The following is a 21,531-nucleotide window of genomic DNA, read 5'->3' as shown; positions in this document are numbered from 1 at the left end:
CAAACAAAGCCCCTTCCTGCAAGTGAGCATTCACTGGACCCTGATCTTTGAACTTTAAAAAAAAGTATCTTCCATTTACCAGCTTTAAAACAACATTGCTCCCCCTTTTCATGAGCAAAATGGCAAATTCTGTGCAGACGTTGTGCATTTCCTTCTTACTAGTCCTCATCCAGCGGACACAACAAACAGGTATGACGTCATTTTTCATTTCTGAGAAAGTTTGCCTTCGTTATGTCTCTGGTACTAGAGATTTTTAGTTCCAACCAAATGTAAATCTACCTGATCGCTGTGGACATTCTTTCATGCTTTCATATTTGACATGTTCCTTAGTGGTCATAGTTTTTACTTTTACTGTAAGAGATATTCCAGTTGTAGCAAGTTATCCCCTACCAACAGGACAAAGGATAACCACTAGATCGGTGGGGTCCTACTGCTGGGAATCCCCTGTAATATTAGATCCTTTGTGCTATTGTATTATGCCGTGTGTATGTCATAGAAATATGTAGCCTGACAGTCATCTTTTCGCTGTACAGTTTTTTTATCTAGTGAAAAAGCTAACCAAGTAATACAAAGAACCAAGAGGGCTAACAGCTTCCTCTTTTTTGGCGAAGTTTGGCAAGGAAATTTAGAACAAGAATGTCTAGAAGAAATATGCACATATGAGGAGGCGAGAGAAATATTTGAGGACATAGATAAAACCGTGAGTTCTCCTTGAAGACCTCCCTATTTCTTTAAAGTTTATTTGAAATATAAATTATACGTAGTACAACTGTCCGATATTATTCAAGGGCAGTGTCGGACAGGGTCGCAATGGCCCACCAGAGTACCAGACGAGGCTATGGTGGGCCCAAGCTTTGACAATAATGGACCCCGAATAACACAGGGCCCTTAAGGTCCTCTATTAGAGATGAGCAAAGTTATGGAAAATTCGTTTTTGCTGCTTGAAATTAGCTTCGTGACTAATTACTTCGTCACAAAACGCATTTCTTTGTATGTAGCGGGCACAATGATGGGGAACGGCGATTGCGCTGCCCCCTGACATTGAACCCCTCAGATGCCGCTTTCATTACTGATCGCGGCATCTGAGGCTACCATTTAGGCCTTTCAGGGGTTATATAAAAAAAAATACCGTACTCACCTTATCCATTTGATCATGTAGAGGCTGTCGCTGCCATCTTGATTGAAGAAACCACTTGAAATCTCGCGTGGTAACATGATGTCATCATCACGCTGGCCGGCATGGTGACGTCATATGTCACCGTGCGCAAAATTGCTGTATCTTCAATCAAGATGGCTGCGACAGCCTCTTCGAGTACAAATGGATGAGGTGAGTACCATTTTTTTACCTGCACAATTGATTTGTTACTACTTCACAGCGAATAACATTTTTCCTCAAATTCAGATCTAAGTCAATTAGTTTGACTTCGATTCGCTCAACACTATCCTCTATACATGGAGGGTGGGCCCTCAGAATAATTTCCTCTGTGCGGCCCAAGAGACTTCAGTCTGATACTGGTGTCACTCTGGGATCTCTAGGGCTCACCAGTAAAATTAATTCTGGGGGCGCACTGTACAGCTACATGCAAATATTACCTGACTTTGGTTTACGTATCCCTAATACTGCACCAAACACATTTTATTTCAGTAGTAGCCTACCGCCTAGCCATGGCGTCAGAATGTTCCTGTCCTGAAGCCTGTGCATCCTGCTGGAACACATTGCCACACAGAGGCAAGCAACCAGCAAGATGATTGATGATGGGGGCCCCTCCATTGAAATCGAGAAGGCGGGTCCCTATGGAAAGAGGATACTGGCTGCTACCAAGCTACAAAGGCTGAGATGAGAATGATACAAACAGATGCTCCAGAATTTTTATGACATTGAGAGTTACTAAGGGCTCTTTCACACCTGCGTTCTTTTCTTCCGGCATAGAGTTCCGTCGTCGGGGCTCTATGCCGGAAGAATCCTGATCAGTTTTATCCTAATGCATTCTGAATGGAGAGAAATCCGTTCAGGATGCATCAGGATGTCTTCAGTTCCGGAACGGAACGTTTTTTGGCCGGAGAAAATACCACAGCATGCTGCGCTTTTTGCTCCGGCCAAAAATCCTGAAGACTTGCCGCAAGGCCGGATCCAGAATTAATGCCCATTGAAAGGCATTGATCCGGATCCGGCCTTAAGCTAAACGTCGTTTCGGCGCATTGCCGGACCCGACATTTAGCTTTTTCTGAATGGTTACCATGGCTGCCGGGACGCTAAAGTCCTGGCAGCCATGGTAAAGTGTAGCGGGGAGCGGGGGAGCAGCATAATTACCGTCCGTGCAGCTCCCGGGGCGCTCCAGAGTGACGTCAGGGTGCCCCAAGCGCATGGATCACGTGATCGCATGGATCACATCATCCATGCGCATGGGGCGCTCTGACGTCATTCTGGAGCGCCCCGGGAGCCGCACGGACTGTAAGTATACCGCTCCCCGCTCCTACTATGGCAACCAGGACTTTAATAGCGTCCTGGCTGCCATAGTAACACTGAACGCAATTTGAAGACGGCTCCGTCTTCAAATGCTTTCAGTACACTTGCGTTTTTCCGGATCAGGCGTGTAATTCCGGCAAGTGGAGTGCACGCCGGATCCGGACAACGCAAGTGTGAAAGAGGCCTAAACCAAACATGTCAGGAGAGGTGACAGGTCCTCTTTAATGATGTATAAACTCATATAACTGACAGACACTGCAAACATAATATAAAACAGTCCTTATTAGTTTAGGAATTTTAATGTCATGTAAAGTCAATATGGTCCTCTGGGATCTGTCATACAACAGATCCGGCACAGCGTTGTTGTTCCCTTGTGAAGAGAAGCCAGAATGCATATGTGAACAGAACCTAAGGGAGTTGTCCAGGATTAGAAAAACACAGCTGATTTTATTCTAAAATAGCACCACCCCTGTCCATTGGTTGTGTGTGGTATTGCAGCTCAGCCCCATTCACTTCAAATGCAAAAATAAGGCACTTTTTTTTTTTTAAAGAAAACTGCCATTTTTTTTTCTAACCCTGAACAACTCTTTTAAAATCTTGCTTTTTAATTCAAATTAAGATACATTTTCCTTCTATGTTCTCAGTCATCTAACTGCAATGCATTTTTTTACAGCAAACATTTTGGAAAGATTATCATGGTAAGTTGAAACACCTATTGACTTTTCTATTAAGGCCCCTTTCACACGGGCGAGTTTTCCGCGTGAGTGCAATGCGTGAAGTGAACGCATTGCACCCGCACTGAATCCGGACCCATTCATTTCTATGGGGCTGTGCACATGAGTTGTGATTTTCACGCATCACTTGTGCGTTGCGTGGAAATCGCAGCAAGCTCTATTTTCTGCGTTTTTGCACTCAACGCAGGCCCCATAGAAGTGAATGGGGCTGCGTGAAAATCGCAAGCATCCGCAAGTAAGTGCGGATGCAGTGCGATTTTCACGCACGGTTGCTAGGAGATGATCGGGATGGAGACCCGATCATTATTATTTCCCCTTATAACATGGTTATAAGGGAAAATAATAGCATTCTGAATACAGAATGCATAGTACAATAGGGCTGGAGGGGTTAAAAAAAATAAAAATAATTTAACTCACCTTAATCCACTTGTTTGCGCAGCCGGCATCTCTTCTGTCTTCATCTGTGAGGAAAAAGACCTTTGATGACGTCACTGCGCTCATCACATGGTCCGTCACATGATCCATCGCCATGGTAAAAGATCATGTGAAAAACCATGTTATAAGGGGAAATAATACAATCTACACAACCTTGAACCCAAACCTGAACTTCTGTGACGAAGTTCGGGTCTGGGTACCACATTCAGTTTTTTATCACGCGCGTGCAAAACGCATCCGGACCTTATCTGGACACGCTCGTGTGAAAGAGGCCTAAGAGAAGAATTTACTGAAATTCCTTAGATATCTGAAGACTTTTCCCCATCAAGAAACTTCACAAAATGACACTAAACTATAGAGAAAATTGATTGAAATGTAACTTTTAATCCGTCTCTTAATAAAACACATGAGCCAATCCTTATTCTAACATGCGATAACCGTCTCCACCAGTTTTGTAGATGAAAAATTCCACATATGAGCCCAAGTTTTGAAGCCACATAAGAAATTTCTATACAAAACCATTCTGTTTTTTTCAACTGGATTAAGCCTCATTGACACATCAGTGTTTTAGGGCTCATGCACACGACTGTGTGCGAGTCGGGCCCGTGCTGCGGACCGCAAATTGCGGTCTGCATTGCACGAGCACCGACTGTGGGGCCGCCGCATGTGGATCGTGGACCCATTCAATTGAATGGGGTCTGCGATCCTCATCCGACGGTGCACTACTTTTTTGCGGTGCGGAGGCACGGACAGAAACCCCACGGAAGCACTCCGTAGTGCTTCCGTGGGGTTCCTTGCCTCCGTTCCACACCGACCTTCCGGATTGCAGACCCATTCAAGTGAATGGGTCCGCGTCCATGATGCGGTGCCAGAACAGCCAGGGCCCGTATTTTGCGGACCCGCTGTTTGCGGGCCGCAATACGGGCCCGGCCGGCACACGGTCGTGTGCATGAGGCCTAAGTCAGTGATTTCCATAAGTGATTGTGAGCCAAAACCAGGTATGAAGCCTCATAAGTAAAGATAAGTGAAGTTCATGTTATGAAATTGGTTCACGCTTCGTTTGGTGGTAAAAGAAAAATTGCGTTATGGATTCCCTTACCACGGACCATAACGCAATTCTATGATGAAATGCATAACGGAATGCCTTTAGAGGCATTCTGTTATTCATTCCGTCATAATAGAAGTCTATGGCCTTCATAACGGATCCGTCCTGCTTCCGTTTTGCAGGAGAGGACTCCCCTGCATTCTGGACTTTAAATGTATCCCCTGACATATAACCTATGTCATGATTTTGTCGGTTCGCCCTCAAGCACCTTCGTAGTCGATGTTCACCTCTCACATCAATGGCAGTTTCCATGCTGCCATTTGTCCACTGACGATACACTTTCATGGATTCCGTTACCACGGACCATAACTGTTCACAGGAACAGTTCAATAAATTGCGCAGTGTCAGAAATACTGCTACCCTTGGTCCTTAAGCCAATAATAGTTTTTTGGGCTCGCCATATATACCCACCAAGCCAGCGCATGACACGTGACTTCTTTCATGAGCTATACGCTGCTGGCTTCAATAGTAGGAAGTGGTGATAATAATGTGACTCTACTGTGTACATGGCAGTTCTGTGTTGGATTATGAGACTGTATATGGACTACTGAATGCAGGATTCAACGATATCTCTGTATTTAAAATATCAGTGTTCTGGGACCTGAGCACCCACATGAATATGCGGTACTGTTGTGAAGACTTGCCTGTTCAGGGGCAAGCATTATACCATAGTCTATGACATGGTAGACTCAGTGTGAGCGTGTAAGTTAAAAGTAGCTCATAATAAAAGTTGATCATTAAGAATACCATTGGACTCATTTTTGCAGAAGGCAGACCATGTTCCTCCAGCCCATGTAAGAACGAAGCCGTGTGCACAGATTTCATTCGACGCTACACCTGCACTTGCGCTGAAGGTTACACAGGAAAGGACTGTCAATTTGGTAAGAACTGAGATTTAGAAGGCAGAAAATATCCGGCAATGAGTAGTAAGGGCTCATGCACACCAACGTATTTTCTTTCCGTGTCCGTTTTTTTGCAGACCGTATGCAGAACCATTCACTTCAATGGGTCCGTAAAAAAAAAAAAAACTTGTGTGCATGAGCCCTTAAGCTGTGAAATGAGCTTTTTTGTTTGTCAGTAAAATTCAAAAACTACACATCTCTGTTCATTTTGTGTAGTGAATGGAGCTGGTTACTGCAGTGTTGCTGACATCGAAGAGAACGGCAGAAGTGGTTACCAGCTCCATCTACTACACCAGTGTTTCTCAACTCCAGTCCTCAGGGCCCACCTACCAGTCATGATTTGAGAATATCCCACAGAATGAATACCTGAGGTTAGTCCTCATGCACTGACACTAATTATATCACCTGCTGAATACTAAGGAAATCCTGAAAACGTGATTGGCGGGTGGGCCCTGAGGACTGGAGTTGAGGAACACTGTACTACACAATGGGCAGAGATGTGTATTTCCGGCACCAGAGCTACAAGATGATCGGTGTAGGTGCTGCATTCTGATATTGATGGCCTATCCTAAGGATAGGCCCACAATATCTAAATCCTGGACAACCCCTTTAAGATGTCCATTTATGTTGAGTTGTTAATGCATTATATTTTTATATACATACTTTGGTGATTTAGTATTGGGTTTACATCTCAAAGGAACATTCCAATCAAAAATTAAAATTCAGCCATCACTTGGTGCTAATATACAGTATGTTCCTTACTTACATTGTAAAGGCTTTGTGCTCCCTTTTACTTCATACAGTATGTTCCACATTGTAGAATCAAATGTTTGCTATCATGACCCCTCTCTACGTAGATGTCAGTGGGCAGGTGCACACGTCTATGCACATACCACAGAAGAGGCTATGTAAAACTGATAGTTATAAGCAATGGCCCAGATTTACTAATGTATCCCCGCAACATATATGTCTAAAAATTGGCACAAACTGGCACATGTAGGGTTCCTACACCTTTTTTCTGACATACTCAACAAGGAGATGGTGCTTAGTAGAAAGAGGGCAGAGCTTCACTGGAAAGGGTGGCCTAAGATGTGCCATTTTGCACCAAAATTGTGGCACAATTCTAGTGTAAAAATCTGTCTCATGGTAAGCTAACCAATAGTTAGTATAGAGTCAGAGAAAAGTCTCCAACCCTGCAGCAGACTTACTATCCAGCCTGAGCCCTTGTGATAAATCTGGTGCAGGTCTAGACAGCCCGTCTAAGTTTACGTCATCTACAGGAGTAGTAAATTTGGGCCAAAGTATCATTGAGACAGGCATAAAGCTGAGGTAATTTTACATTTTATCATTATCCAAGCTCCATCATCACTGGTGTTCTGTTAGTATCCTGCAGTGGTGTACTCATTTCTGTAAAATTATGTGTTGCAGTTTCAGGTGGCTCACAACAGAACTACTCTCTTGTTATGGCAGCTCAGGCTTCAGCTGCGGCCTAGTAGGGTACAGCAGGGGTATATCTGTAATGGCACCTTTCAGGTGAATGAAACTTTGGGAGCATATATAACTCCATTACTGGATTTTTCCTGGAGTGACCCTTTAAGCCTGTGTTTGTTTTGTGGGCTTTTACAGTCGGCCTTAGCTTTTTCAAATTCTACTTATACAGGTTGTGCCATATTTATGACATACCCAGGAGATATACTTTTGGGATCTGCTCCTAACTCAAGAATGGGGCCCCGTTGCACACCACCAGGAATATGGAGGGAAGGACCATGCATGCTGCACTTACCCAACTATTTTCAGAAGAGAGAGCCCCGCAGGTGCAACTACCTCTCCATTCCCAGCTGCGTGCATCAAAGCCCTGTTCTTGAGATAGGAACAGGCCCCAGAGGTGAAACCCGCATCTATCAGACATTTATGGTGTAACCTGTGTATATGTTATACATGTCAAGATAAAACAACTCTTTTCAGCCATGATGAGAATAAAAGGCTCATGTCTATAGTGGCTGCTAGATGAAAAACAGTTTGACATGCCCAATCTTTTTCCTCATGAAAGATCATAAGTGTTGCTAGAAGTGCCAGGCAGCTGCTTATCTTTATTCCTATTGGAATAAATATGCATGCTTTGTCACTTCAAGGATGGATGTTAATGAAGAACAAAGGCGGGAATGAATTGAAGAACAGTTTTCTAATGTCTATGGCCTGGGATGTCTGAGAAGATCCTGGAGGAAAGGAGGACATGCTGACAAATATCCTGGGCGCCACATGGCTGCTTTCTTCTGGAGAGCCACTCTCCATTAACTGTAGCTGTATGTGGCACCAGGATGCTGGAGGTTTAGCCTACGATAAATGGGGCGCAGTCAGATAAAAAGGCCCCACAAAATTTGGTGCTGCTCTTTGTGCACCGCACTCTTCAGACTCCTGCATAATAGCACTAAAAAGTTGACAGGGGTAAAAGAATCCATACAATTCCTCTTGAGCCATCATTCTTCATAATTATGTATTTTTGCAGCATCCAATGAATGCTATCCTGACGCAGAAGATGGATGTCAGCACTTCTGTGAACCTAACCATGAACATGACATCTATACTTGTTCTTGTGCATCTAGCTATTCACTTGGGAATGATGAAAAGTCGTGTCACCCGACAGGCAAGTGAGAACAGTAATGAAAGTAATATGCAGCAGTACTTTTCCAATTGGTTATACCTGTTTACTGAACAGTGTATGTGACAAAATAATAGAAATTGATAGATTATTGAGATTCACCAGAGAGCACATGGGGGTCGGCTTTAGGTTAGATGGCACCCTATGCAACCTTGTTTTACCCACCCCGCTGTATGTTCTATTCTTGATAAAACATTGGACACAGTAGTTGGAACCCAACAGGTGCCAAACATGAGGAGACCACAGTCACTATTCTCAGTTTGATAGCTGGCTCCTCATGTGCATCTACAGGAATTAATAGTGAGGGGTCTATTGTAAGCAGCATTATTGATAGTCCTAGATGTGGGACCTCCACCAATCACACTCTTATGTCTGGTCTGATATACAGGGCATGAAGTAAAGTTTCTGGAGGTTAGATGGGGTGGCTCACTTCTGGTTGGTAATGGTGAGGTGCTACTAACTTGAATTGAGGACACCCTGCCTCAATCAACAAAGTAGATAAATAGTAAATGGAGTAAGCGAGCACTCACACTATGGCATCAATTATATATGTTTGATATTATAGGTATAAAATATAAGATATAAAAAAGTAAGATATAGGATAAAAAAGGAACTGCAATTGGTCGACCAATCCTAGAATAGTAGCAGCATGTATACAGGAAACCGCAGTGTAAATTAATAGCAACAATATAACAATTTGATATTACAATAGCAGTATACAGATATAATCAAGATAGAGTCAATAGTGATCAATAGGATGGTAAAAATATAAACTTACTAGCCCTTTCCAACATACAACACTCAGAAAAAAATCTACAATGTTCTCGCGAAACGAGATCAGCAAGGAAATGGCTACCGTCCAAAAATGTGTGGAAGGAGATTTGAGAAAGATGAAAGATAAAGCTACAAGTAACAACTTGACCAAAAAAGAAACTTTAGCTATCAAAGAACTTCAAAAAACTAAAGAAATCACAATACGCCCAGTGGACAAAGGGGGTGCCACAGTTATACTCGATACTGTAAAATATAATAACGAATGTTGGAGGCAATTGGCAGATATGACTACATATTTGAAATTATTAAAAGATCCACTAAATGAATTCAAACAGCAATTAAAAGAACTATGTGAAAAAGGTTTGCGAGATCAAATCCTCCTTCAGCAAGAATCTGATTTCATTATGGGCACACAGGGAAGGCTACCAGCCTGAGGAAGGGATGTGGACGCATCTCGAAACGCGTCTGGTATATTGGACACTTCGATAAATACCTCCGTTATAAAGAACTCTATACGCATGGCCATGCAATCTTAAAGTTCATATCATCCGAATATTGAACACATCCGAATATTGAATAACTTACCAAGCGAAAGTTCCACCTGCAGTATCGCGATACTTGGTGCGGTCAACGGAGGACACGAGGAGTGAGGCATTGTGGCGTCTTCAGCTCACCTCCCGGGATATCCCACCAACAGTCCCTTCTGATATGACTAACAGGAGGTAAGAGTGATTTTCCTCAATATCTGAGACAATTGGAACATTTAGATGAAGGTGCTGTGTCTATGATATATTTCTCACACAAGCGTACTATCAAGTGAGACGGCACAGATCTCTTGTATCCATTATCACTGCGATACTCCACCACTAGCTACATTTGGAATATACTGGATGCATTGCGACATCGATTATTTATATGAACTTATATTGTGAAACAAGGAGTTACAGGTTTCATATATCCAACACTCATTGGGACGATCTGTTATAAGCGGTTGTATCTAATAGATACGGAAGGAAGCAAAACCCCAGCATCTATTGGCGCATAGCTAATTATTAAGAGTCCTAAGTTTGATACACCATTTTTGTTCTACTATTTTTGGAGCGTCTCACCTATTGCACGCTATTAGAAGATCCTGGATATTAATGACCAAGAGAGTCATACACTTTACGCATTTTTGTTGGACACTTAAATTCATTGTTTTTCTACACAATATTTTCACATCACTTATTTTTATATTTTTACCATCCTATTGATCACTATTGGCTCTATCTTGATTATATCCGTATACTGCTATTGTAATATCAAATTGTTATATTGTTGCTATTAATTTACACTACGGTTTCCTGTATACATGCTGCTACTATTCTAGGATTGGTCGACCAATTGCAGTTAATTTTTTATCCTATATCTTACTTTTTTATATCTTATATTTTATACCTATAATATTAAACATATATAATTGATGCCAAAGTGTGAGTGCTCGCTTACTCCATTTACTATGAAGTAAAGTTTGCCTATTCACATGATACTACCTCTCAAATGGTTGACCCATGAAGGGTATTTGTCCAAAAGCCTTATCATTAGGGCATATAGATGTCATAGAGAGATTCTACCTCTTTATCTAGGATGGAGAGCCACTGACAGGCTACTTTCATGTGGTCAGTAATTGGTCAGTATTGTTTATCAGTATGTGTAAGCCAAAACCAGGAGAGGATCCTAGAAAGATTTGTGCGTGTGTGTTTTGGACCAACGCCTGGTTTAGGCTTACAAATACTGATGAAAAGTAATGACCAAATACTGACTGAGTGAAAGATGCCAGAAGAGCAGCCGCTGGCAGCTTCTCCTCGTAATAACATGTCACTGGGTTCTTCTTTAGTAGTGCCCATGGTGTTCAGTTGATGGTTGTGACTGTGTTAGTGTTTACATCACTGCCTTACCTTGCACGCAACCAGTATCTGCAATGGAACTGTAAAATACCTGTTCTGAAAGCCTTACAAGACATCCTAAAACCACCAGGAATCCACTGTTTTCGGTGAATACTTTGGTCCTCCAGTGGTGGGGCCAGCACGCAATTAACTTTAGTCAATACAAGAGTGAGTCCCAAGCACAATTGTTCTTCTAGATTTATTTCAGGCTGACAGTTCATGGGGCATGTCCTTTCGGCTGCAGCTCTCTCCCTGTAACTGCCACAGCTTCTAACAAAAGATATGGCTGGTGACAGTTGAAGGTTTAAAATGAGCACGTGTGACCACCTCAGTGAGGTTTACAAAAAATTAGGAAAAATAGCAAACAGCAGGTGGAGCTATACGGATAGATTTCAGGGAATAAATCGGTGGCTATACTAAATTTTTAATTATATGCAATTACAAAAGTATTCAGATCCGGATGCTGGTTTGAAATAATAAAATAGAGAATATCAATACACAATATTTTTCATGACAGAATGTATCACTTATGTTTTTAACCATTTACACCAGATAGTGCCATACATTCTCTAATCTAATCTGTGAAGAGAGCACTGTATGGGGAGGGAATAGATACGCTGTCATCATCACTTACTGTCAATGGTGTGAGCCTACGTTATATATATACGGGTGGGTTGTTGGAAAATGCAGCATTTCTTTCTGGCATTGTTTTTCCCGTTTTTTTTTTCTTTTAACGCATTTGCCAGATGTTGCTGTAAGTTGGTAGGGAAGACAGTTTTTGTTTGTAGCTTTTTCTTAACTTTTGGCATTTTTTTGGGTCAGTGGCTTTTTTTATCAAATGCAGCATGCTCTAGGTTTGCCACTTTTCTCATTCATTTTATCCTGGGCTTCTCTATTAGGGCTAGAAAAATGTGTGTAAAAATGTATGAATAAAAAAAATATATTTTTTTTACAAACAAAAAAAAAGACACAAAAACTTAGGCTTCCTAAGGCCATTTTCCATATGGAGCCTGCTCAATGCACAATATTATGATGGCACAATTAAACTAAATTATATTGTGCTGCAATGAAAAGTGTTCAGGAAAAATACACTCAGATACTCCCTGGAATTGTAGTTTGCTACTTGCTGTATTATTCCTCCATTGACAGGTCCCTATGCTTGTGGACAATTGCTGTACAATGAGAATAGTTCATTGCTGGGAATCCAGGACAACCACACCAATTCTTTCCCCTGGCAGGTAAAGCTAAATGTAACATTATTTCATCTTTTTATTAATCATGATGGGGCGTTCCTGAAAACAACCGAGGGCATGAAAATGATCAAGACCAAAGCATGTTCTTTCTCCCGTAAAAGAGTTATCTCAGCAAAACCCCCTTTTCAAATGCACTGTAAGGCCTTGTTCACATTTCCGTGTCTGTTTGCCATTTCATCCGTGAAGATGTCTGTGAAGGATACGTACGTGTGTCCGTTTTTTTACCCTCCAAGTGTCATCCGCATTCCACGGATGCTGCTCAGCTGAAAATTAATTTCCCGAGCATCTCCCATCAGTGGTCAGTGAAAAACACACGCAACACATACGCTATCCGTGTTGTGTCCGGGATTTTCACTGACCCATAGACTTCAATGGGTGCGTTTAGTCTGCATCACAGATCAAAGTAGTGCATGTCCCCGTAATTTTCTTTTCACCGAGCCATCAGTAAAAAGATACTGATCTGTGAACAGACACATTCAAATCAATGGGTGCATGTGCTGTCCATGGAAAATGCAGACAGCACATGTCAGTGAAAAAACAGAAATGTGAACGAGGCCTTAGGCAGGGGTGGACTGGGAACTTACAGGGGCCCTGGAAGAAAAAAAAAAGTGGACCCAGATTGACAGTAGGCGGGGTCAGCAGTATTTTAATGCAGCACACAATACCACCCCAGCAGAACCAAATACCACAGTGCGGCATAAAATACTGACACCTGCATCACAGTATTCAACTGTATCACTGTCCTGAGGATGACGATACAGTTGAATGCATGAGGACACCTGTGGCTGCTGGCCAGGTACATAAGTACCTGATGCTCCTAGCATTAATTAATGCTGAGAGCATCAGATCATTATATATCCGGCTGGTGGCTGTGAGGGGGGCTCGGGCGGCCCCCTTGGCATTGGTCCTCTGGGAAATTTCCCTGTAGGGTCTATGGTCAGTCTGCCACTGCGGTTAGGTCATATAAACATCATAGAGGGACTCCCATACTCAAGATTGTCTGTTATCTGTGTTAAATTAGTGTGTTTCATCTGTAAAAAAATGCAACATGTCCTATTCTTGTCTGTTTTGCGGACAAGGATAGGCATTGTTACAATAGATCCGCAAAAAAACGGATGCCATATGGACGTCATCCTTTTTTTTTTGTGGAATCCGCAATTTGCGGACCGCAAAACACATATGGTTGTGTGCATGTAGCCTAAGGATACATTCATACGACCGTATGTGTTTTGCGGTCCGCAAAACACGGATACCGGCCTGTGTGCATTCCCCAATTTGTGGACCACACATGGCCGTCACTCTCATAGAAGATGCCTTTTCTTGTCCGCAATTGCGGACAAGAATAGGACATGCTCTATATTTTTTGCGGGGCCGCGGAACGGAACAACGGATGCGGACAGCACACGGTGTGCTGTCCGCATCTTTTGCGGCCCCATTGAAATCAATGGCTCCTCACCCGTTCCGCAAAAATGTGGAACAGGTGCGGAACAAAACATACAGCCGTCTAAATGAGCCCTAAAACTGCATTTTTACGCCTAAAAACAGGAGCAGACACTATAGTAAATGTGCATACGCATACCTCCCAACTTTTTAGACGGTCAAAGTGGGACATTTATGGCTAATTGTGTGAAAGATCAATTTTTCCTGCATATTTTAATAGTTTTCTTAGTGCACAATAACGCAAAAATTATCTGAATATAGAAAATTCTAAAATCAAAATTGCACCAAATAATGAAATAATAAAGTCAAGGTTTAACATATAGATAGGAACCAGATAAACACTTCCTGGATCAATATTGTAAATGCATAAGGCTACTTTCACACCAGCGATTTTACTGGATCCGGCAGGGTTCAGCAAAAATGCTTCCATTACTGATAATACAGACCTCTGCATCTGTTATGAACGGATCCGGCTGTATTATCTTCAACATACCCAAGATGGATCAGTCATGAACTCCATTGAATGTCAATGGAGGACGGATCCGTTTTCTATTGTGTCAGATAAAACGGATCCGTCCCCATTGACTTGCATTGTGGGTCTTGCTCCGCAACCCAGGACGGAAAGCAAATCGCAGCACGCTGCGGTTTGCGCTCCAGTATAAGAACGGAACGGAATGCAATGCATTTTGGAGCATTCCGTTCTGTTCAGTTACGTTTTGTCCCCAATGACAATGAATGGGGACAAAACTGAAGCTTTATTTTCTGGTATTGAGACCCTATGAGGGATCGCAATACCGGAAAATATTAACGCTAGTGTGAACGTAGCCTTACTGGAAATCTATACCTCAGATCAAAAAGATGGACATTTAAAGAGCAAAGAGGGACAGAGGGACTTGGGCCAAAAATAGGGACTGTCCCTCCAAAAGAGAGACACTTTGGAGGTCTGGTATAAGGGTAACTGCACACATTTTGGGTTACAGTGTCAGCAAAGTGTACGAGATTTGACAAATGTCATGTACACTTTGCTTTTTTTTCTTCCTTCCTTCACCTGCTGTGTGGATTTTAAAATGTGCAACATGTCAATGGTTTGTGCGATTCTGCACCTTCAGTAGAGTAGTTTAACATAAACAGAAAATTCGTACCAAAAACTGCACAAAAATGATCCTAAACCGTGATAAATAGTGTGGCTGTATGTGTGTTTTGGGTGCAGATTTCTTGCATACAAACCATGTGCACCTACCCTTACTTTACATTATATTTCAATGATTAAGCTTAAATTATACAAAACCCCTATAAAATTGTTGTGACAATAAACATGGGCTGATGATTGGGGCAATTACCGGGAGCGCTCGTTTCTGATAATGTCCCTATGTAACGGTGGCAATGATCATCCGATGGATGAGCAAAAGTTGGTTCATGTGGTGAAAACATTGTTGATGTGGCCCAGTGAATCAACACTTCTGGGCAGCAGATTGTGCTGCATAAACAGGGATTTGCTACCCAAAAACAATAAATCTGTACGGTGACGAGCAATCACACTAGTGATCACCTGTCACCATAGAGGAGATGATTTCTACAGGTAAATGTTGCTCTCCCCTAAGCCCATGATCAGGCTATTATCAGGAATGAATTGTTGCTCCGGATAATTTCTTGATCAGTGTTAAGTGGCCTTAAAACACTACCCAAAAATCATAGAACTTTTTTTTTTTTTTTTCCCCTTAAGGTACTTCTATTAAATTCAGATGGGAAGCCTTACTGTAGCGGAATCATACTCAACCAGTCTTTGGTACTCACAACTGTAAAGTGCAGCAATCAGGAGGGTCCAATTTTTATTCTTGTGGGTAAGAACTAACCGTATTTATTAATACATTGTTTGGAAGGGTTTTGGTACTATCTTCATATAGGATTTTGAGGCAAGTCATATAGCTACACAATAATTTTTTATTCTACTCTTGATAGACTTATCGTATAACTAAAATCTTTTGCACAGGACATAATGACACTCAGAACATGCAGAAGATCAAGGTCGCAAGTCATCGTGTCCACACAGGACGTTCCAATACAGAAGACCATAACATTGCTTTGCTTAAACTTGAAGAAGGTATTAAGTTCCACAAACATATTCTACCCATCTGCATTCCCCAGAAAGACTTTGCTGAGAACGTTCTGATTGCACATGCCCCAGGTATGGTGAGTGGCTGGACTCTAGGCCCGGATGACATGGAAATGGTGCCTATTCAGTTTGCTGTAACAGAGACTGACAAACAAACTTGTGAAACTGCTTTTAATGTAACACAATCGAAACGAAAGTACTGCGGAAGATCGAACAGGAACATAGACTCTGCACTGGCGGATGGAAGCCATGTTGCCATTAAACACAAGGGTACATGGTTCTTGACTGGGATCATGAGATCAATAAATAATGAATTATGGAACCCAAATGTGTTTACATTTACCAAAATATCTAGATATATCATGTGGTTAAAGGAGAACAGTAGCTAATCTTTAACTCTGTTAATAATACAACTATATATGTTTTTAGATCATGTTTAAAGGGGTTATCCCATGATTAATGTAAAGAAAAAAATAAAGAAAAATCAGACATCATAAAGTACATGACAATCTCTTTCTAAAAGAGCTAGATCCAACACGACGTGGATCAAGAGATCTCTCCAGTATTTCTGTACTTTTTGCTGTTCTGTCCCAGTAACAGCTTCTAACAGCTGAAGTGAGCATGTGCATCCACCTCGGCAATGAGACAGGTGGATTAAGAGACAAAGAAAAGAGCAAACAGCAGGTGGCGCTATACAGACACATTTTATTGAATAACTCAGTGGCTTTACTAAATTTTTAATTACATGCAATAACAAAAGTATTCAGATCCAGGTGCTGGTGTGAAAACTGTTGAATATGTTCATGGGACAGTCCCTTTACGTTGTGTATTTCTTCATTGAAGACCATTTTATATAACAAAAAAATTCAATTCATGTTTTATTACAGAAAAATGACATGTAAACAAGAGGGTTGGGGAAGAAAAGGCCACGAGGAATTTAAATAAATGCCATTTTCTAACAAAACTGAATGAACGGTCATTTTTGAAGGGGTTGTCCAGGCATATTCTCCTGCCCAATCTAACATTGGGTGTGGTGAGACACAACTGAATTCTGGCTGAGATTGCTGGCATGCAACCATCCCACGCCCTGCAAGTAACTCATGCTAACTAATGGGTCCCGTGCTTGATACTCGCCCAAGGTGCAGTTGTGTCTCTGCATGGCCATGCCAGATCAGACAGAAAATAATGTCTGGACAATCCCTGGACAACAACACTCCTGTAGGAATTAGAGGGCACCAGCGAAGGACAAGTGGAAGGCTAGCATGCTGGATGTTCTGATTTATTTTGTTAGTAGGCCAACATGGGTTAATGGCTAAGATGCCAGGCAGCTCCTTAGATCTAAATCCAGTATTGACCATTTTATCACTGAAAAATAATCCTTTCAAGATTCATGCTATTTTAAGAGAACTTACAAAAATTTGAAATGGTTTTCTTTTGATGGTGATGTTTTGGGGTTGTGCTAAGTATGAAACTTATGCCCAATCCACAGGATAGGGGATAACTAATTTATCAGTGGGGGTCCAACCCATGGGAACCCCACTGATCCCAAGTATGGGGGTCCCATGTTCCTACTATGATGTGGAGGCAGGCCGAGCATGTCTTGACACCCCATTCATTCTCTACAGGACTCCCATAAATAGCTGAGGACTGTACTCGCTAATCTTTGGCAGTCCCATAGAGAAGACTAGCATGTGCTGTGCCGCCCCATCAGGACAGGAACATGAGCCCCTCGTTCTCAGGATAGGTTGGGGTCCCCCACAGATCAGTTCTTTAGACCTTTCATACTTAGAACAACCCCTTTAATAAGATGGCTCTAGAAAACGTCAGTTTTATAAAATGCACATTACTGACTGTCAAGGCTGCGAATGTATTCACGTGCAGTTAGCTTTTTCTACTGTAGCCCTGTTCTCACCATATTAGGCGATGGCATACCAGAACTTGGCAAGCTCAAGACAATGGGGCCATCTTGCAGTTCCTGTACAGCCCCAGATCACTAGTAGTGTTGTGCAGAGAAGTTAAATCGCAATGGGGTTGTCCCATTATAACTTATGCTCTATATACAGTATAAAGAATGTGTCTGATCGGCATAGGTCTGACTGCAAGGGCCCCCGCCGATCACGCATGCATGAGATAGTCAATCACTTGTACTCAGCTATCTCAGGCAGTACCATAGAGCTGAATAGAGCTGCTGACAAGCATGCTTGTCTGCCGCTCCATTCAAACTGGAAAACATGGGCCCCCGTTGGCAGGGGTTGGAACCCTGCTGATCAGACACTTATCGCTATCCTTTGAATCGGGTATAAGTTGTAATGGGACGACCCTTTAAGGGCCACCTTGTTTTACATAGTTCTGCGGTCCCCATTTTTCTACAGATTGTTAGGGGTATCAATGGTGAGAAAAGAATCTCAAGACAGTAATACAAAAAAGACTGCTTTATTGGACACTATACATTTGGAGCAAAACTCATGAACAACAGAAAGTTACTTGTACAAATTCATGATATTAAAATCTGTAATTTGCTAAAAAAAATGAAGAAAGAAACAAGAGAAATCAGCGCCTGAGTCATGTGTACTGCTGACCATTCATCATCTTCCGTGTGACTGCTGTTAACTGATTGTGGACAGCGGAGGAAAAGGATTTTGCCTGCTGACCACAAGCTTTTGATGCTGATGAGAGATGTAGCCTTTAATGTGCCCCTAGAAGATAATAGCACAGGTCACATACTGAAAAATTAGGTGTGAGAACTTTAAGGAAAAAAAAGGAAAAGCTAACTATTTCAAATTACCTGTCAATGCTAAATTAAAAAGGTCGTCTCACTTCAGCAGATGGCATTTATCATGTAGAGAAAGTAAATACAAGGCACTTACTAATGTATTGTTATTATCCATATTGCCTCCTTTGCTGGCTGGACTCATTTTTCCATCACATTATACACTGCTTGTTTCCAGTGGTTACAGACCACCCTGCAATCTATCAGTGGTGCTCGTGCTTGCTCAATATAGGAAAAAGCACCGGCTACCTTGTATCTGCGCTGCAGTAGTGGTTGCAGCCCCTGGAAACGAGAAGTGTATAACGTGATGGAAAAATGAATCAAGCCAGCAAAGGAAGAAACATGGACAATCACAATACATTAGTAAGTGCCTTGTATAAAAGGGGTTGTCCACGTTATGCCTCATTCAGACTTCAGTGTTTTGGTCAGTGATTTCCATCAGTGAGTATGGGCCAAAACCAGGAGTGGGTCTAAACACAGAACAGGAGCAGATCATTCCCTTATACCTCATGTCTGTGGAGGCTCCAATCCTGGTTTTGGCTCATAATCACTGATGGAAATCACTGACCAAAACACTGATGTGTGAATGAGGCTTTATGGAAAAAAAAAAGCACTGTAAATCTGATGATCTGCAACATATACATAAGTTAAGCAACTTTTAGGTACAACTTATTAAGACCAGTGTTTTAGGCACCGGTCTTTATATTGCCTATAGCTGGCAGTTGATCCGCCGGAGTTATGTAGAGGCACCAGCCTCTACATAACTTTGGCGGATCCAACGCCGCATCTAAATGTGAAACAGCTTCCTAGCTGTCTTACATTTAGACCATTTTCTACGCCTAGAAAATGGTAAATGAGACCGGCCTGTCCCATTCTTTGCACCACAATTTGTACCAGAAATACCCCTAATATAGGCGTATTTCTGGTTAGTAAATGACCCCAATTATATTTCCTCATTTCCCTAGTTCTGCTCTGGCCCTTTGTCGACATAGTTGCAGAGCAGTGGGGCGTGTAATAACAATCTCTGAGGTGTTCCTTGTGAATATTTGTGGGAAAGGATGCCTCTGCCCCCCCCCCCCCCTGCTCTGCATAAGGAGTGAATACAATTGATGCCCTGCTTGTAGTTTGACTACTGGGATACTCATGTATGTGTGGGACTACAAGTCCCAGCTGGACAGTCGTGGCCCAAAGTTTTGAGAATGACACAAATATTAGTTTTCACAAAGTTTGCTGCTAAACTGCTTTTAGATCTTTGTTTCAGTTGTTTCTGTGATGTAGTGAAATATAATTACACGCACTTCATACGTTTCAAAGGCTTTTATCGACAATTACATGACATTTATGCAAAGAGTCAGTATTTGCAGTGTTGGCCCTTCTTTTTCAGGACCTCTGCAATTCGACTGGGCATGCTCTCAATCAACTTCTGGGCCAATTCCTGACTGATAGCAACCCATTCTTTCATAATCACTTCTTGGAGTTTGTCAGAATTAGTGGGTTTTTGTTTGTCCACCCGCCTCTTGAGGATTGACCACAAGTTCTCAATGGGATTAAGATCTGGGGAGTTTCCAGGCCATGGACCCAAAATGTCAACGTTTTGGTCCCCGAGCCACTTAGTTATCACTTTTTCCTTATGGCACGGTGCTCCATCGTGCTGGAAAATGCATTGTTCTTCACCAAACTGTTGTTGGATTGTTGGAAGAAGTTGCTGTTGGAGGGTGTTTTGGTACCATTCTTTATTCATGGCTGTGTTTTTGGGCAAAATTGTGAGTGAGCCCACTCCCTTGGATGAGAAGCAACCCCACACATGAATGGTATCAGGATGCTTTACTGTTGGCATGACACAGGACTGATGGTAACGCTCACCTTTTCTTCTCTGGACAAGCCTTTTTCCAGATGCCTCAAACAATCGGAAAGAGGCTTCATCGGAGAAAATGACTTTGCCCCAGTCCTCAGCAGTCCATTCACCATACTTTCTGCAGAAGATCAATCTGTCCCTGATGTTTTTTTTGGAGAGAAGTGGCTTCTTTGCTGCCGTTCTTGACACCAGGCCATCTTCCAAAAGTCTTCGCCTCACTGTGCGTGCAGATGCGCTCACACCTGCCTGCTGCCATTCCTGAGCAAGCTCTGCACTGGTGGCACTCCGATTCCGCAGCTGAATCCTCTTTAGGAGACGATCCTGGCGCTTGCTGGACTTTCTTGGACGCCCTGAAGCCTTCTTAACAAGAATTGAACCTCTTTCCTTGAAGTTCTTGATGATCCTATAAATTGTTGATTGAGGTGCAATCTTAGTAGCCACAATATCCTTGCCTGTGAAGCCATTTTTATGCAATGCAATGATGGCTGCACGCGTTTCTTTGCAGGTCACCATGGTTAACAATGGAAGAACAATGATTTCAAGCATCACCCTCCTTTTAACATGTCAAGTCTGCCATTTTAACCCAATCAGCCTGACATAATGATCTCCAGTCTTGTGCTCGTCAACATTCTCACCTGAGTTAACAAGACGATTACTGAAATGATCTCAGCAGGTCCTTTAATGACAGCAATAAAATGCAGTGGAAAGTTTTTTTTGGGATTAAGTTAATTTTCATGGCAAAGAAGGACTATGCAATTCATCTGATCACTCTTCATAACATTCTGGAGTATATGCAAATTGCTATTATAAAAACTTAAGCAGCAACTTTTCCAATTTCCAATATTTATGTAATTCTCAAAACTTTTGGCCACGACTGTACAGTACAATGGCATTGGATTTTCCCCCTACCTCTTCTTGTCCAATGCTCTGCACACACTTCCTCATAGGTAAGAGCACTCCTCCAGTCTTTGTCAGCTCTGTGTTTGCAGGGGTGAGGAGGGAGGATCCTGTGCATAGCATTTGTCTCTTAAAGGGAATCTGTAACCTAGTTTTACCCTATAGAGCTGCAGACATGCACGGATAGATCTCCGCTAGTATG

At 42.2% G+C, this 21,531-nt stretch overlaps 2 protein-coding genes across 4 annotated transcripts in view; one reads left to right on the top strand and one right to left on the bottom strand.

Annotated features, from left to right (window-relative positions):
- Nucleotides 1-39: 39 nt before the first annotated feature.
- On the top strand, nt 40-16,771 carry PROZ (protein Z, vitamin K dependent plasma glycoprotein). Of its 3 annotated transcripts, XM_040425187.1 has the most exons (8): nt 40-189; nt 534-700; nt 3,141-3,165; nt 5,509-5,622; nt 8,150-8,287; nt 12,151-12,239; nt 15,418-15,535; nt 15,685-16,771. In XM_040425187.1, exons 1-8 carry the CDS (start codon nt 111-113, stop codon nt 16,194-16,196), a joined length of 1,242 nt encoding a protein of 413 aa, XP_040281121.1. In that variant the 5' UTR covers nt 40-110; the 3' UTR covers nt 16,197-16,771. The 3 variants fall into 3 exon arrangements, with proteins under 3 accessions (XP_040281121.1, XP_040281123.1, XP_040281124.1); XM_040425189.1 differs by lacking the exon at nt 5,509-5,622; XM_040425190.1 differs by lacking the exon at nt 8,150-8,287.
- Nucleotides 16,772-18,027: 1,256 nt separating this feature from the next.
- The window catches only part of PCID2 (PCI domain containing 2), a 37,536-nt gene continuing 34,032 nt past the window's right edge, over nt 18,028-21,531 (bottom strand). Inside the window, exon 15 of the mRNA XM_040425186.1 lies at nt 18,028-18,503. Coding sequence (XP_040281120.1) covers nt 18,414-18,503 — 90 coding nt within the window. The 3' untranslated portion in view covers nt 18,028-18,413. The remainder of the gene's footprint in view (nt 18,504-21,531) is intronic.

Source organism: Bufo bufo, chromosome 3, assembly GCF_905171765.1.
Source record: "Bufo bufo chromosome 3, aBufBuf1.1, whole genome shotgun sequence".
Lineage (NCBI taxonomy): Eukaryota > Metazoa > Chordata > Amphibia > Anura > Bufonidae > Bufo > Bufo bufo.
The sequence above is the reverse complement of the archived record's forward strand: the minus strand, read 5'-3'. Positions and strand labels throughout refer to the sequence as shown.